At 41.1% G+C, this 16,742-nt stretch overlaps 1 protein-coding gene across 3 annotated transcripts in view; it reads right to left on the bottom strand.

The window, feature by feature from the left end:
• DOCK11 (dedicator of cytokinesis 11) overlaps window positions 1-16,742 on the bottom strand; it is a 1,169,031-nt gene that overhangs the window by 724,730 nt on the left and 427,559 nt on the right. For all 3 annotated transcript variants that reach the window (XM_085607886.1, XM_085607887.1, XM_085607888.1), the window contains 2 exons: window positions 14,500-14,592; window positions 11,863-11,986 (listed from right to left, as the gene is read on the bottom strand). In XM_085607886.1, the coding sequence (XP_085464012.1) occupies window positions 11,863-11,986; window positions 14,500-14,592 (217 nt within the window). The remainder of the gene's footprint in view (window positions 1-11,862; window positions 11,987-14,499; window positions 14,593-16,742) is intronic.

Below are 16,742 nucleotides of genomic sequence, written 5' to 3'. Positions count from 1 at the left end.
GACACCAGTTGGCTACGTACCATAGTCATACTGGCTCCTGTGTCTCTCAGAGCCTCCCCTCTTTGGCCATTGATGGTGACCCACTGCCCATACTTTACAGTATTTGCGGGCACCTGGATCTTAGGAACCATCTCCCGTTCTCCCAGGGACACTAAAGTGACACCCGCCCACTCCCTTCCCTTAATTAAGGGCATCTCCTCCCCGAGCACTGCACTAGCTACTCCGGGGGTCTTTCCTCCAATGGGAGGGGGTGGTCGTTTCGGGCACTTCGGATCTCCCTTATAGTGTCCAACGCCACCGCACTCGAAGCAATGGACAACCCTTGGCTGCTGACTCTGGCCAGGATTAGGGTTTCTGGGTGGGTTAGCCCTAGGGGTGAATCCTGTTCCCTTTCCTTGGAAGTTATTTTGGGGGCCTTTGGAGAACTCCTTTTTCTTTTCCCCTCCCTCTTTCTTCTGGGGGGTGCCCTGTCCGGCCTTTTGAGTATCCCCTCCAGTCCCCCTTGTGGACACCCGGGTACTAGCCCAAATGTCCGCCTCCTCAGCAAGCTTTCGGGGACTGGTCAGCTTGCTATCCACCAGGTGTTGACGCAGTTCAGGGAAACATTTCTCGAGCAGGTGTTCCTTCAGTACTAAATCAAACAACCCCTCGTAGTTCCTCACTTCACTGCCCTGAATCCAACCCTCTAGTGCCTTCTTTGCATAGTCCAGGAAGTCCACCCAATTCTGTGTGCCCAGTTTGTGACTACCCCTGAACTTCTGTCTGTACTTTTCGGGTGTTAGTCCAAACTTTCTTATGAGCGCCACTTTCATGGTGGGGTAGTAGGTCTGCTCATCCTCTTCGAGGGCCAATAAAGCATCCCTGCCAGCTGGAGGCATGTACCTGTACAATCCCCCTCCCCAGTACTTCTCTGGAACCCCATGGGCCCTTAACGAGACCTCATAGGCCGCTAGCCACTTGGCGATATCGTCACCCGCCCCATAGCTAGCTACTAGGTCCTTCGGCAAGTAGGGTTTGGGTTCCCTAGTGAACTCTCTTTCTTCGCTGCCACCATTAGGTACAGGGTGTGCCCCGATTCTTAGGATCTGAAGATCTATCTCTTTCAGCCTTAACTCATGAGCCATCCTCTGTTCCTCCTTCTCTTTCTCCAGCCTTGCTAAGTCCCATGTGAGCTGTCTTTTCTCCCTCCGGTCTGTTAACTCCACTTCAGACAAGCCACCGCTAGAGGCACTGCTGCCCTTCCTGGAAAGTGTCCTGGGCCCCGCTAACAGGTTCCCCACCTCAGGTTGGTACAAACCAGCTCCCTCACTGTCGGGCTCTCTATCCCTGTCCTCCTCCTCAGCCTTGCTTTCTCGTCGTGCCTCCCCCCAAGCCCTTAAGCTGGTTTGGAGTGCACCCTTCTTTGCTCCTGGGGGACAATACACCCCCTCCCGCTGACAAAACTCCATGAGTTGGGCCACAGTGTACGTTTCTAAATTCTCCAGTACAAACTCCATCTTGCCCACTCAGGTCAGAGGACAGTTATTTGCAGTAGCTATGCAGGGGGGTACCTTATATAATACCTCCTCCCACCACCAGAGTAAATTTGGAAAAAACAAAAACTCACAATTAGGAAGGCCGCTTTGAGAAAACTCCCGGTGTAGGCCTATGGACTACCCACAATTATTGTCGAGTATACGTAGGCACAGCTCTATCCCACCGCTGAACACCAATTATGTTAGAAAAACCCACCCCCACACCGGAAGGGTGGTGGTGTTCTCCTAGACACACTGTGGTAGCTTGGCTCGAGTGGTCAGGGATCAGGCACCGTGCTAAGCATACGTCATACCCACACAATAACCATGCGTGCATCCGTTCCAAAAACGACTCTACACCGTAAAAATTATGAAAATATCTCTGTGTTTATCTTCTTTTTCTCTTAGTTGCTGATTAAATAAATAATAATAATACAATCACAGTACACAAGGCTTTTCCTTAAAAAGTGCAGGTCAAATAAATACTGTCTTAACGATTCAATAAATAGGGTAGATCATAAATAATCAAGGCATAAATATAAGTGCATTACATAACAGGCAATTAAATATTATGAGGCAATAAATACTGCGAGACAATAAATATTGTGCGACAATAAATACTGTGGAACAATAAATACGGTGAAGCAATAAATAGGATAAATACAATAGATACAGTGCTCTCAATAAATAATTAAAAGCCAACAGTGACACTTGTAAAATCAGATCACATTTAAAATACTATGGGCTGATTTGGCCCAGTCACAGCTTGTGGTTAGGTGGATGGCCTGAGGGTGTCTCACCTAGCTTGGGTAAGGCTGAGGCTAAAACTGAGGTAGATCAAGGGTAATCTAGGAATCTGGCTCTCCCAAACTACACAACCCCTCACACAGGTCACTGTATCAGTCTCAGTCCACCCCTGGCACTCCCAGGCTGGTCCTAACACCTCTTTATCCCCTAGGATGGTCTCTTAGGGCTCCACAGGGCCTTAGGCGCCCTCTATTCCACTTACTGCCCTTTTTATGAAGCTCCGACGCCGCTGGAGTCGTGTCGACGCCGTGAGGCGGTTCCGGTTCGATGTCGGCGGCCTCGGTGCAATGTCAGTTCTTGACGACGCCGGAAGGCGGTTCCGGTTCGATGTCGGCGGCCTCGGCTCGATGTCGACCTCCGGTTCGATGACGTCGGGCAGTCTTGGCTCGATGTCGACTTCGGGCGGCTCCGGTTCGATGACGTCGGCCGGCCTTGGCTCGATGTCGACTTCCGTCGGCTCCGGAGTGCGATCTCCACTCCCGACCTCCGGTGCTCCTTTCCTCAGGTTCCGGCGACTCCGGAGTGCGATCTCCACTCCCGACCTCCGGCACGATTCTCTTCAGGTTCCGGCGACTCCGGAGTGCGATCTCCACTCCCGCGTCGACGCCACTCACTCGACCTCGGGTGACTTCCTCCTCGACCTCTGGTACTCTCTACGACCTCCGTCGGCGCCCTCTCTCGACCTCTGGCGGCTCCGGGTACGACGTCTGCTTCCCAGTCAGCGCCGCTTCTCCACCTCGGGCTCCAGGTCTCTAGGCTTCTCGACGTCGGACTTCAGGGAAACCAATAAACAGTTCAGGTTCTTGCTTTTCTTTACTTCTAAGGCCTGTTCCTGCTGTCCAGGTCCTTAAGATGGTTTTTCTTGCTTTTTCCCACACAGGGCTCCAGGCTGGGCTCAGTCAGTAGGGACTAGTATCAAGGGTGGGTTTATGGACCCCACTCCAGGCACAAGTTTCCACCCCTGCTGCCTCACTCCTTCCTCCTTCAGGTTTCTGCTCCTCTCTCTTCACCAGTCAGGTGCCAACTGCCAGCTCCAACTGCCAACTCTCTGACTTAGCTTCCCAACATTCTAAACCGCCTCCAACTGTCACAGGGTTCCAGAATGTTGCAGAAGGTTCTAGTAGGTTCCAGTGGGTTCTGATGATGTCACAGGTGGCCACCATTTTGTGCTCCAGGCCCTCAGACAGAAGTTCCAGGGGTAGATAAAATGGCTCCCTGAATCTGCATCAATACTAAAAAGTCTGGTGGTTCCCAAAAAGGAAAAATACTAACAGGGTTTGAGGCAAAAGTGGGACAAAATAAATAATGATGAGGAGGGACCACCCAAAGGGCTGACAGGTCTAACACAGTTAAACCTAGGTTTTGGTGTTAATTTGAACTTAAGACGAAAACTTAAGTATGACTGAAACAAAATCCTAACTTTGCTGCTCCTAAATGCACTTTGTGAATACCGAAAGTCGTAAAGTTAGCATTTTGTCTCAGATTACTTTTGTGAATCAAGCCCAACAACTACTAGAATGTTATGGGACATAGCGGTTGAAGATGGGCAGTTAAGGGCAATGATGAGAGAGGTGAGAATAGATTGCAAAGGAATGGAGAAAAATGTGTGTGTTGGAAATGACAATCTTCTGCGTGGTATTCCCCAATATATTTGCCTTCTTTAACTGAACCTGTTTTTGTTGGTCATAGAACTCTGCACACTCTACTCTTGCTAACCAGTGGTAAAGTGCTTGTACTCTCACTTTTAAACATGGTCAAATTGGCATACACCTAATTGACACATTTAATTTACTAAGTCCCTCATGTATGGTACTATATGTACCTAGGGCTTGTAAATTAAATGCTACAACACACCTGGGATGCAGCACTCATTGTGCCACCAACTGAGGTAGCACTGTGCACATATCTCCAGGCATGCCCTTGAAGGCTGTGTGTGCAATTTTAAACTGCCACGTCAACCTAGCAAAATAAACTTTTTGCCTGGCCTAGACCTTCCTCTGTAGTACTTATAAGTTACAAAATAGTGGCCCTAAATGCCCATAGGGCAGGGTGCATGATATTTAATAGGTAGGACAATGTACTTAATGTTTTATATATCCCAGCAGTGAAAAATGCCCAAAGTCAATTTGTGCTGTAGCAGTGCTGGCTTTCCCATCTGAAAACACTGGGGTTACATTACAACAACTTATAGTGCTTAATTTCCACTTGGGAGCAGCTAGACAAATGAGTTGAACGCCCATTTTAATAGTAATTTAAAGTCTAACTAATTGGTAAAGTCAAATTTTATATGACTATTTCAAAAATCACACTTTGAGAAAGGTGTCATGTTCCTGCCTACACTGGAAATGTCTTCATGCCAGTGTCACCTGACTGCTGAACGGCTCCTTTAAGGTGAGATGTAAATTGCTCCCAGAAAGTGTACAAAAGGCTTGGGTGTGAAGAGGTGTTATTCATCCCCGAGCAGGATGGCATGGGGAAGCTGGTGGGCTGTACATTGACACTTCATGAGCTTCAAAGGGTGCATACCCTGTCATCGGCACATGTAGCTCACACCCAGGCTGGTCTCCTTTTGTCTTCCTATTCAGCATGCCCCCAAAGCCATTAAGAGGTTGAAGGTGCTCCACAACTGGATTGGAGTGACCACAAGAGTGGCTTTGCCCTTTCCATAGCCACAAGAAGAATTCTGACATGTACCCTGCTGCAGGCATCTGCTGCAGTGAGTAATGACCCCCAAGTGCAGTCCCTGTGGTTGCGGACCCTTGGCTGCTGTGGATGTATACTTCTCCTGACGTTTGCTAAAACCTGGACTTAGAAAACCAACAGAGAACCAGGACTAACCTGCCAATCTGATCCAATAAAAAAACATTGCCACAGGGCCACAGATTCAGGTTCTTCTCTGCAGCAGAAAATCGATCCAGTGAGACCATGTCTAGAAGGTGTTCAGCTTAATGGAGTCGTTTTCAGCTACAGCCTGCTGACTTGCCGCGCTAGAAGAATCTGATCTCCCAAAAAGTGATCATGTCCAAGGGCAGAAATCTTCACTGGCAAAGGAAGCGTCACAGAGACCTCATCCAGCAGCTATTCGATTAAGTGGAGCCCTCTTCAGCAACAGCCTGCTGCCTTGCCCCGCTGAGGATTTTTTACTTTAATCCCAGAGACTAAGTTCAAAGATAAAGCTTTTTACTGGGTCAAATCTGGTCCCTTTATCTAACTCATACCCCATCATGGTTGGCTATAACTTTTGACTTTGGCCTAGTGAAACGCAAGAAGGTGACAATGGTTGCCGCTTAAAACATTTTGCTCTATTTTGAACCTTAAACTTAAAAAAATCATAACTCGGTTTCTACTTGTTGAATATTTGTTTTTTTTGTGTTGTTTTATTTATTAAAATATTCTCTATTTTTGTAAATTTCTTTGTGTGACTGTTCGAATACTGCATGAATACTTTACACATTGACTTGAAGTAAGCCTGACGGCGTTTGTTCCAAGCTACTAGATGGTTGAGCACAGGCTTATTTAGTGTCTTTTGTGGTTCACACTTGCCAGTACTATAAGTATTAATTGAGGTGGATTCTCACCTCACTCAACTAATATTCCCAATTTCCTACAGTGTGCATGTAGAGGCGGACAAGGTATGGAAACAGGTGAACGTGAAACAGGACCATCACAAGGGGGAGGTCAGGACTATTTCCTCCAGGTCCTGCACTTTTAGAGGACCACATGGCTGACTGATATTTTAATTAGTGCAGATAAAGCAAGTCTTCTCTGCACTGCACCGAGGCTCAACATATGTTTTCATTGGGTGATTGTTATCAGGGGCACTGCTAGGTATCACCAAATTCTTTTCAATGCCTCTAGTGGTTGTTAGGTCTCTTGCCTTTTCCAAATTCACCTTCCTTGAGTTATATTTCAGTAGTCCGGTTTCCTATAGCATATGGACAACAGAAACAATATCCAATAGGGAAAGCATAGAAAGAGACAGTTATTGGTCAATTCTGAATAGCTGCCTTTGATTAGAGAGTGCTGTCATTCTGGACCTCACCTCCTCTGAAACTTTCCATTCTTCCTCAGACTGAAGCCCCACCTAAATGACGGTGAGTGTGTATGCTACACATGCACTGCAATGATGCCAAAAAAAGCTTGAGTATTTTGGGGGCTGATCAAAACGCACTGTGTTCCTGCAAAGCTTCTACCGCACCTCTTTGCATAGTTGATAATCCGCATGTATGGTTTTGTTTGGATTTTATGTATGATGGGCAATAGCAATGCTGCTGCTCACTGTGTACATAATATCTGTGTCTGAGTACTGTTAACAGCTTTCTCAGGAAAAAATGGCCATTCATTCAATTTTCGATATTCAGGAAGCAACAGGTGTTTGTAGCTGAATAAGAATGCATGTAAAGCCATCAGTATTTGTGTGCTTTAATAATTATTTATAAATGAGCTAGACAGCTGTAAACTACTTTTTAACAGCTCTCGTTTTGTGTTTGCTGTTCCTAGAAAGAAATACCAGATTTTTCTGATATTCCCATCTTTTTCCTGTTCTTGACATAGAGTGGGTGATAGACGCATGCATTGCTGCTGCTTACACTGTAATGCTGCCTGATTCCTAGGCAAATTATATTTTCTCCCATCTAATTCAGTAGCGCTCAATATTACATCCATTTGCCCCATTTGTACGGGTCTAGTGTGCTTGAAATATCTCACTAATCTCCCCCAAACGTTTTGTGATGGAAGGGCCCAACTTCTAATCATAGACCCAGGTCTTACATGAGCTTCTGGCAAGCATCAGGAGAGCGGATTTGGGGGGAAAGGGTGGGAAAGGTAAGGAAGGCCAGGGAAGAAGAGAAGAAAAAAGAGAGCGAATATAGAGAGAAGTGAAAATATGGAGAAGATAGGGGCAAGGAAAAGATTGCGAGAGCAGCACATAAAAAAGAAATCAGGACCGAAGTATTAGTGAAAAATTGGGGCCCTTGACTGATGAGAGATGGGAAGGGATAGACCAATTAATAGTGACTTGAAAGGGGTTATGTAATGATTCGAGCGAGGAAGAACAGAGGGTGGAATGACTGATGTTGATCAGATAACATTTATGGTACTTTTAAGATAGGTGTTGGTGAACAGAATAGTTTTATATACAATTTATATGTTCCAATGTCCCAAGAGAGCAAATCCTCATCACTTTCTTTGACTTTGCTGTCCTTCAATCTCTATTTAATTGCATTAACTAGCCTACCTCAATTCTAGACAATGCAAAACCTAATCAAACATTGTGGGCTGGACTGCAAATAATATTTTACTGGTGCCATTTCATGTCCTTAGTGATAAGTTAAGGCTGTTAACAGCGATATTAGGCAGGTTTCTGAAGAAGGTTATGTGTGACAAGAATGCATTTGAATATTTGTTGGGTGGTGATGTATTGTATTGTTTTTTATGTTCGTGGGTTTTTGTGCTGTGTTATTGCGGTATTCCTTTTTTTTAGCTGTTTTGTTGCGGATTACACTGCTAAATTTTTACTGTGTAGTGCTATTGCTCTGTGTATGTTATTGTGTTATGTTTTGTTGTTTACTTTAGATGGATTAGCAAATGCTGCTACATTTTCACCCATAAGCATCATATTCCCATGACAGTCAACCATTTACCACATGAGGTGGTAAAATGCCACTCTTTAACTCCTCAACTATTAAGAAACCACTCAGCCCAAAACAGTGATAGAGATGTGTCTGAAATTTGCACTTTCAGAGCTCACACTATGTAATCCCGCTGTGAGTAGTGTACTCCTCAGCAGTATATTTGATCCCTAATCACAAGCACACTTTAGGATTTTGTGTTTCACAACCGACCTCTTGAAAAGCAAGGTTTATATTTTTTCCAGTACAAACCAGTTATTCCATTTCTTCTGCCGTGCTTTAAATTATACGGTGAGTCATGTTGCACAACCTTCCCCTTTGAAATAGCGGGCTGCTGTGCACTGCAGAACATGGCCCTAGTGCTGCATACAACGAAAAATTATACGGTTATGGAACATGGGTAATTGCAATGTAATGATGTTCACAGCTGCAGACCCTCGAGGGAAGAGTCAACTACATTTTTTTTCGCTAAGTGCAGTCTGCTAAATCCACACTCTTTGGGTATGGGATGATATATGCTTGAACTCGTGAACTCTGTATAACAACCCACTCATACCCTATGCTAGAGTGCAGGCTCTGCAGCCAACCCATTCATGCCCTATATTAAGGTGGATTTCTTTTGACACCAAATTTATTTCTGCTTCAGTGTTTCCAAACTTAAGAGCACAAATTGGGTGTGAAACCATTGGGAATGTTGATATTTAGAAAGGTACGTTGAAGACCCAGGTTCACATCAATGACATTCAACCTACAACTGTAGAAGTTGACCATGATTGCTGATTTTCAAAGATTCAGGGTTCTGTCTGGAACATAAATAGGCTGTGGGGTTTAGGTTTAAACCTATAATAACTGATAAAACCCCACTGAAAGAGAAATAGCCCTCACCAGTGAAAACATATAAACACTGAAAAAATACCTGCACAACCCCAAACTAAATGCCATTCAAAGAAAGGAAAAAGAGAGTGAAAGAGTCATTTTTTTTCTTCAAGAAGGGACCAATACAATGTAACTTTGTTATACAAGCTAGCAGTAGATAAGACTGGGCTAACATTATTCTGCTTGAATTTTGTTTAGGGATGCCACTAAAATATTGTTTCTTCTTCCTTTTGCTTTTTCAGTTTTGTGGTCTTTGGTCTAAAGATGCAGGATTTAGGTCTCTTTTAGTTATTTTATAAACTATAGAGAATCTGGAAATATCAAAATCATATTTGATATTTTGGCTGCGTTTGATTCTTTCACTGATAAAATGGCTGGTTTCATAAGAACCTTTCCTAATATGTGTCATCACATTTACCCACAGAGAATGGGTAAAAACCCTTAATACATCAGCCCACAGGTTCTAGTGGGTCAGATTGATAGTAGGTGAAATGCCAACACCTCAGGCTTTACACATTCAATGCAATGTATAGTGACAAGTATATGTATAAAGAGTGCTATCACCAGCATCTGGGATAGTGGTGAAAACATGACGCCAGACTTTTGGAAAACATGGAACGCAGTGTCACTTGGAATGCGCTGCAAAAAAGGTTCTTTCCGAGTTCAACGAAGATTGGAGTGATATTGTTTGTATTTGCAGTGATTCAGCTACTTATATGAAAAAGTTGTGTGATGACCTGTATAAATTGATACCCGAACTGAAGTGATTCCCTGTAGGAGATCCTTGCCACTTGTTAGATGGTATGCTGAAAGCATCATTACTATCTTCAGAGTTAATGAGGAATGCTATTGACTTTTTAATCTATTCTGGTGCACTGTTTTCTTATGCACAGGAACTAAAACGCAAATATTTATAATTTTGTTTTTTCTGTGGCATCAAAGAAAGAGTCACTCCAACTGTGTCCTTTAGCTGATGGTTCTCAGTCCAAGGGGCTAGGAATGCTATAATATCCATGTGGCAACCCTTTGCAGAATGTTTGGTGAGTGATGATGGCAAAGGCAAGAAATGTGAGGATCTTTGGTCTCATATTGATAGCGATGTTAAAAAAGTACACTCTATTGCATTATTAGATTCTTACAGGAAAACATAACTGCTGTAGTGAACAAAATAAAAAAACTAGAGTCTGAAAAAACCCTTGTCTGCCAAGTGTTCAGCATAATTGGTATAGATGTGAAACATCTCCTTGAGAGTAGGATGGGCGAAACCTTTAGTGACTTTGGCACTGCAACATGTTCCATGTTAGTTTGCTTGCCACTTTTTATGCAAAGCAATGTTGAGCAATTTATTTTACAATGTGAGAAATGGCTTGCAATGAGGCATAGAAATGTCCCTTCACCACCAATGGCATTTATAGTCAATGAAACCTCACTGTGGTACTCTGTACAAGTTCTATATCCCTTCAGTAAAGGGGAATTTTCTCCGTAGTTTCAAAAGTGCTTCCTCATTTTTGACCGCTTCAATAACTCTGAGTGCATAAGCGCCCAGAGCAATGCAAATGTTGCAAACCCTGCCCTGAGAATCGCAATCTTCAAGTACACCAGTATTGGCATGGAAAGCTATGTCAGTCGCCAGAGTTAACAAATTGTGTACTGGCTGTTTTGCCATTGCCCTTCTCAAGTGCCACTGTTGAGAGGGCCTTTTCACAGAAGTTTACATGGGAAGGAAAGAGCGAGCGCACATGACCAAAGACTCACTGAAGAAGTATTGTATGGTGTACTACAATAAGTTTAATTTGCAAAAATATATTTGGACCTCATATACACTATACATACACTGTCTATATACCCTGTTCTATCAGTGCAGAAATTAAGCAATATTAAAAGCAAAAGTTCCATAAACACCGGAAAAACACTTTTTCTGTTGTTTTTAGTGGCGCGAAAATGTGTAATCACTGATAACGACTGTTTTTTTAACGTATTGAAATCACTTGAAAACACTGAAAAAACCCCACCAGAATTTACCAAAAATAGAAACTGAAAACAGGAAAGCCTAAACATAAATATCTGCAAATTCTGATTGAATCGGAGATCTGTCATAGAGGCATGCAGATGCAATGCTGAATGCACATAAATTGAGCTAAGATTTGTAAATGTTGTATTAGTTGGGACCTACAGATGTTTCCTATATCTATTCCTCCTACCGACTGACTGCCAGTGACTTCCAAGAAGCCTCTAGGCTGTATTTCTTTGTGTCTTCCCTCACAGTAGTGTAACATTTGTTTGCACCCTCTACCACACCATAAATTGATGGCACGGCCACAATAATGTAATCCACCATCGATTTTCGAAATAATTGCACTGATGCACTATAATAAAAAGTTTGCAGCCCATTTAATGTGGCCTTCAGCATTTCCTTGTGGTTTTCTGCATTACTGCAGTGACCAATACCATCCAGTGAGTAGTTCACAACACATAGTCCTAGCACAGAAAGAACAGTTTACTAAGCTGTCTGGAAAATTACACATTCTTCATACTTCTTCATACTAATGCACCATAGTGCTGGGTAACTGTGCTTTGTTCCAGGTCATTTGTATTTGTTGCATCCTGTTCTCCTCTACCAAAGAGTCTTCATTGTGCAGTGACAATTGAATTGGATGGCAATGATGGCTTATCCCGTGGCTTCAAATTTGCGTTGAAATAGTTATGTACATAGCACGTTTTCTGCCATTAGGTATTAGGTGAAGAATATTCTGAGTGTCTCTCATTCAGTGTGAAGCTAGTATGCGTGCATATGCACCACTCACCTATGCTTTCCAGTGTGCAATTAGCCACATTGGAACACATGATATTGACTTAGTGCAGGGCTCTTTCCTCACTAGGTCTGGAGGACCAACCACTACTTCTGGCCTACTACTTAATAGGTTTACTCCTGTAATTCAGAAGTGTTACAAGAGTAAGTCAAAGCAAGATATTTGTGAATTGGGCTCTTTTGCCACAATAATTCTGCTCCTACAATACCTTACTTAAAAACATACCTGACGATTCGACTGTCTCATGCTTCTTTGTTGTCCCTTTTGTGTTAATGTCACAGCTGACGTGGTAGAAGCTAAATAGCAGATGATGCCTTGTATGAAGATGAATGGGAAGCTCAATTTTTATCTGAAATGGCACAACAAAATTCTGTGAAATATTACATTTTGTCCTGTGGAAGTGCAACAATCATATAAGCAGGCTATTTCTGTGAGGGCACCGTGCAAGTTCTTATCATATGTTTTATTTTTATCACTAACACAATAAAATTACATCAATCCTGTCCATACCTTTCCATACCCTAAATTTACATCAACTTTTCAACAATTTTCTTCCTAAATGCAATTGCAAATTACATCAATCCTATTCATACCTTTCCATATCCTAAATTTACATCAACCTTGTAATTATTGTATTCCTAAATGCAATTGCAATCCCTGACATTTTTGGTGTAATTTAATAGCATAGCCCTAACGCATAAACACACTTGATTTATGAGCTATTTAATTTACTCGCATAATCTTACCCTTTAAATATATATACATATATATATATATATATATATATATATATATATTGCATCCTATTTGATTTCCTAAGCCTAACTCTTAAATGCATTTATTTACTGTATAATCATTTTAAAACCTTAAAGTTAATCTTTAAAAATATTTAGATAATTTAGAATTTATTTAAGTTAATAATGGCATAAAACTATCTTTAATCTTTAAATATATTTACTGTAGAATTAATTAAATTTCATAACCTAAAACTAACCTATAGATAATGTCATTAATTGAGTAAATTCAATAACTTAGTCCATCTTTTAGATAGACTGAACTCATTCCTAAATAATTTAACTTGATTATCCCTAACCTTTAAATATATTCAATTATATTAATTTCTGTTTATCAACCAAAGCCTAATATTTCTAATGAATTTATTTGATTTATACTACAACTTTATTTTTATCATGAAGTTTTATTTTACATTTAGTAATTCCATTGTATTTATTTTCATTTCGTTTTAAATGTATACATATTTTAAGAAAGTAACTTTGAATCTTTAAATATATTTATTTAATATATAATGAATATAAATTAACTAATCACATCTTTAAATATATTCTACATTTAATTGTGTCAAATACATTTGTCGTTGTCAATGATCTAGTATGATGCACTAAATGACATAGTGGTTTTCATGTTGGAGTGCTCTTGCAGAAGTGGTAACTCCAAGTAGAGCCCTCATTTTAGTAGAAGGTGTGCCTTTCAAGATAGGTACTTATGAGGGAGAACCTCCATATTTAATGGGTGTGTAGCAAAAAGAATTTCTCCATAGAGGAAATATGTTTTCCCCTTGAAGACAAAATAATTAAGAGCGAAAATGTATGTTTGTTTGCATCACATTTAGGCACATAGATATTCCAAAACAAAACATATACGTGCACATTCATGGAAATCTACATCTGGTGCAGAAGTTCAGAAGTATTCTTTGAGAATCCCAAGAAACTTGACATGTGCTCCAAACATAGGGTAATCCTGCAGGAGCACCTTATCAACTTTCACAGCCAGTTCATTGTTACTAGAAATGTAAACACTTTTTACTATTCAAATTTGAGGGTTATAAAGACCCTTACACTGACGTGGCCATTATGAATCATGCTAATGATTGCATTTAAGTGGCCATTATGAGTAATGCATAGAACTTTGCTAATAGATTCAATCTGTAATAAACAAAAGTTGAGTTGTATCAAAAGGATAGCCGCAGCTAAGGATGTCTGCGAAAGCAAATGAAAATATAATTTCTAAGATGCACACAGTAGAAATGAGGTTTTTAAGAAAGTTCCCTTGGTATAAAAACAAAATCAGAGGCTGAGGGATTTAGTGCCGATTTGTTGAAGCCTTTGTACCCTGGTTACAGCACACTTGCATGCTGTCCAACTTTAACAAGTCTATGCTATTTTAATGGATTGGTACAGTAGTGCAACTTCCAGATGTGTATTAATTCCTTTCATGTAGACAACAACATTTGCATTGTAAATAGTACACAAAGAAATTGCACAAGGTAGAGGTCAGCTGTAAAATTTCAGCAGTGCCATATCTTATTGCCCAAAAAGTAAGCAACATAAAATGGTGTAAGGGTACAGGACATTTGCAGGTTTCAAATACTTCAACCACAAAATGGAGGCAATGGCGTATGGGGGTCATTTTCACCTCACTAACACTCATAGGAATTAGTATGCACAGCTGGATACTCAGGGGTTGGTGAAATGAACACAGCTACATGAAACGTATCATATATATACATTTGAATCCAGTTGGCTAAATGCACACAAAGCTTCCCAGGAAAACCCCTCAGTCTATGAGTGTTATTTACTGAGAAGTGGCTGTACAACAGTCAACCCCATCTAAATGTCACTCCTCCTTGCTGCATTTTGTGAAAGTTTCTCGGAATAATGGGTGATGTTGGTTTCAAACAAGCACAGCACCTAATTAATCAACATTGCCACCCACACTTACAACATCACAGCAGATCCAGAATTAAAATATTCTAATGCTCTTGCTGTGCAATCACCACCCCTCGTATTCACACATTGCATAGGGCTTGAAACAAAATCAGGATCTATGTCAGTATGGGTGTACCTCATCGTAGAATTCTGGACTTTGGTTATGATGCAGGACGACAGCGTATGCACTTGATGTAAAAATAGGTCCTCCTGCTTTGCCATAAATACACTGAAATAAAGCACAAATACACAAGATTTGTATGATTCACATTGTATAAAAGGTTAACAGGAGACGAAAGAAATATAAGTTCACAATTAATTTGTTAATTAGTTAACAGCAATCCTTGGAGTGTGGATGACACTGCACTGCAATGAAATCAATCATTGACCTTCAACAACGTCTCAACATTGATCTACAAAAAATATTGAATGCTTCGAAAGAGTTCACAAAGATTTTGCTGTACTTTACTCCTGAAGAACTCCTAGCTTACTCTTGGAGGCCAAGGGTAAAGTAGGAGTGCTACAAGACCTACATACATCAAAATCTTTCTGATTCGAGCTCTATCTTTGCCAACACTCAATTTGCCTTACCTACTCATGAGCACTTAAGCCTGTCAATGTTTATCTACATTCAACATTAGGTACTTGTAATCTCATCTGTATTCATTTTAATTTATTTTATTTGTATTACTATTTTTAAAGTTTGAGCAACTATAGACATCAAGCACTAGGCCAGGTTAACAGCATCCCACATAATGCAAAGACCTCTATTTTAAAAGAAAGCAATAGGGAGTGGCTCCAAGTGCTTACTCACACCTGGCTGCAGACAATTTAAAGTAAGACTAAAAGAGTTATGGTCACTCAAACAATCTTTGTAAAACTTTAAAGTCTGAAATCAAGAAGCTATAAGCTTTCGAAATTAACCGAAAGTCAATAATACTGTGTGCTCCACCCCCTTTAAAAGTTGGGTAAGATTTCGAAAGAACTGGGACACACTTGCTTGCAAATTAAAAGTCATTAATTAAAACCATTTTTGTATTTTCAGTTTTATATATACTGAAAACTCGACCCGAGCACTTTGCATAAGCACCAGTTACATTACAGAATGGACACATTCATTTTTAGGCATGGGGAGATTAAGTGATTTGCCCAGAATCGCAGGATATTTGAACATCCTGCCAGAACCGAACCTACTTCCCCAGCTTCAAGGTCGGCTGCTCTAGTTGTTTAGTCACATCCTCTCCCAAATCCCAAATTATTCAGGGCAACCCCATAAACTGTGTGCCTGAAATGGGTCATCTCCTGATTGAACTTGTCCTCCAGACCACAGACCGGAGACCCACTAAAAGGGCACAGGGTACAGTTAAAATCGTCCACCCATAACAAAGAACAGGCACTCTTATTTTCAGTTTTGCCACATATTCAGCCAGAAAGTCTAACACATTTGGAGAGTGATGCTCAAACAGATTATACATTTTTTAACAATCATTAGATCTTCTGGAACTCAACCAGACAGTATCAGTACTTGAATCCAAGGGGTCAAAAGCAAAAGCTTCACCTTAGGTCAAGAAAAATTAATTGAAATCATATTGGCTAGCCCACCCTACACCCTGCCAGCTGGCGATGGACTTGCCGGGGTACAAAAGGATTGAAAGCCATCCACATAAAACTCTTTAGAAGCCCAAGTCTCTTGTAGACAAATTATTTCAGAGCCCTTCATAAAACTGACTCAATCTTTAATAGACAATTTAGAATACATTCTTGCAAAGTTCCAAGCTAACAGTTTTTGGGGCATGGAAAATGGGATGATCTTTAACTTTGGTACTGCATTTTGAGGTGTCCTCCCAATGTTGGTTGAGGGACAGCTATATCCAGAGATAAGGGTGTGGATCCTTAAATGTCTATTATATCCATATGTGATAAGACAATATCTGCAAAGTTGGTTACTGATATCCTCTCAAAATATTCAACTTGTTCTTCGAACCTGTAATATTCTGTGAATAGCTCCTAAGTCCTTGCCCTTCTCCCCCAGAGTTCATTAAATTGGGCCTGAGGGCATCTAAATCAATAGAAGGGCCCATCTCCCTGGGCCCCTTAGTATCAATATATGAATCAAGCTGAACAACCCCTTCCACACAGGAGTGAAGTCAGTCCAAGTCCTCCAGAGAAGCAAGAGCTTTAAAAGAGTTTTGGACTTCTACATTAAACGTTTGAGTGTCTGCCCTAAAATATGGTGTGCTTCTTTGCAAGAATATGGATGGAAAAACCTCTGGCCTAAACCAAATATCCCACTGACAGTACCTGGATGGATCCTAAACAGTGTAGCTGGGAGTAAAAATACTTTAATATGATTCAACTATTAAAATTACTTAAAATTTA

The sequence above is a fragment of the Triturus cristatus genome, chromosome 5_2 (assembly GCF_964204655.1).
Source record: "Triturus cristatus chromosome 5_2, aTriCri1.1, whole genome shotgun sequence".
Classification (NCBI taxonomy): domain Eukaryota; kingdom Metazoa; phylum Chordata; class Amphibia; order Caudata; family Salamandridae; genus Triturus; species Triturus cristatus.
Note: the sequence above shows the minus strand (reverse complement) of the source record. Positions and strands in the feature narration are given on the sequence as shown.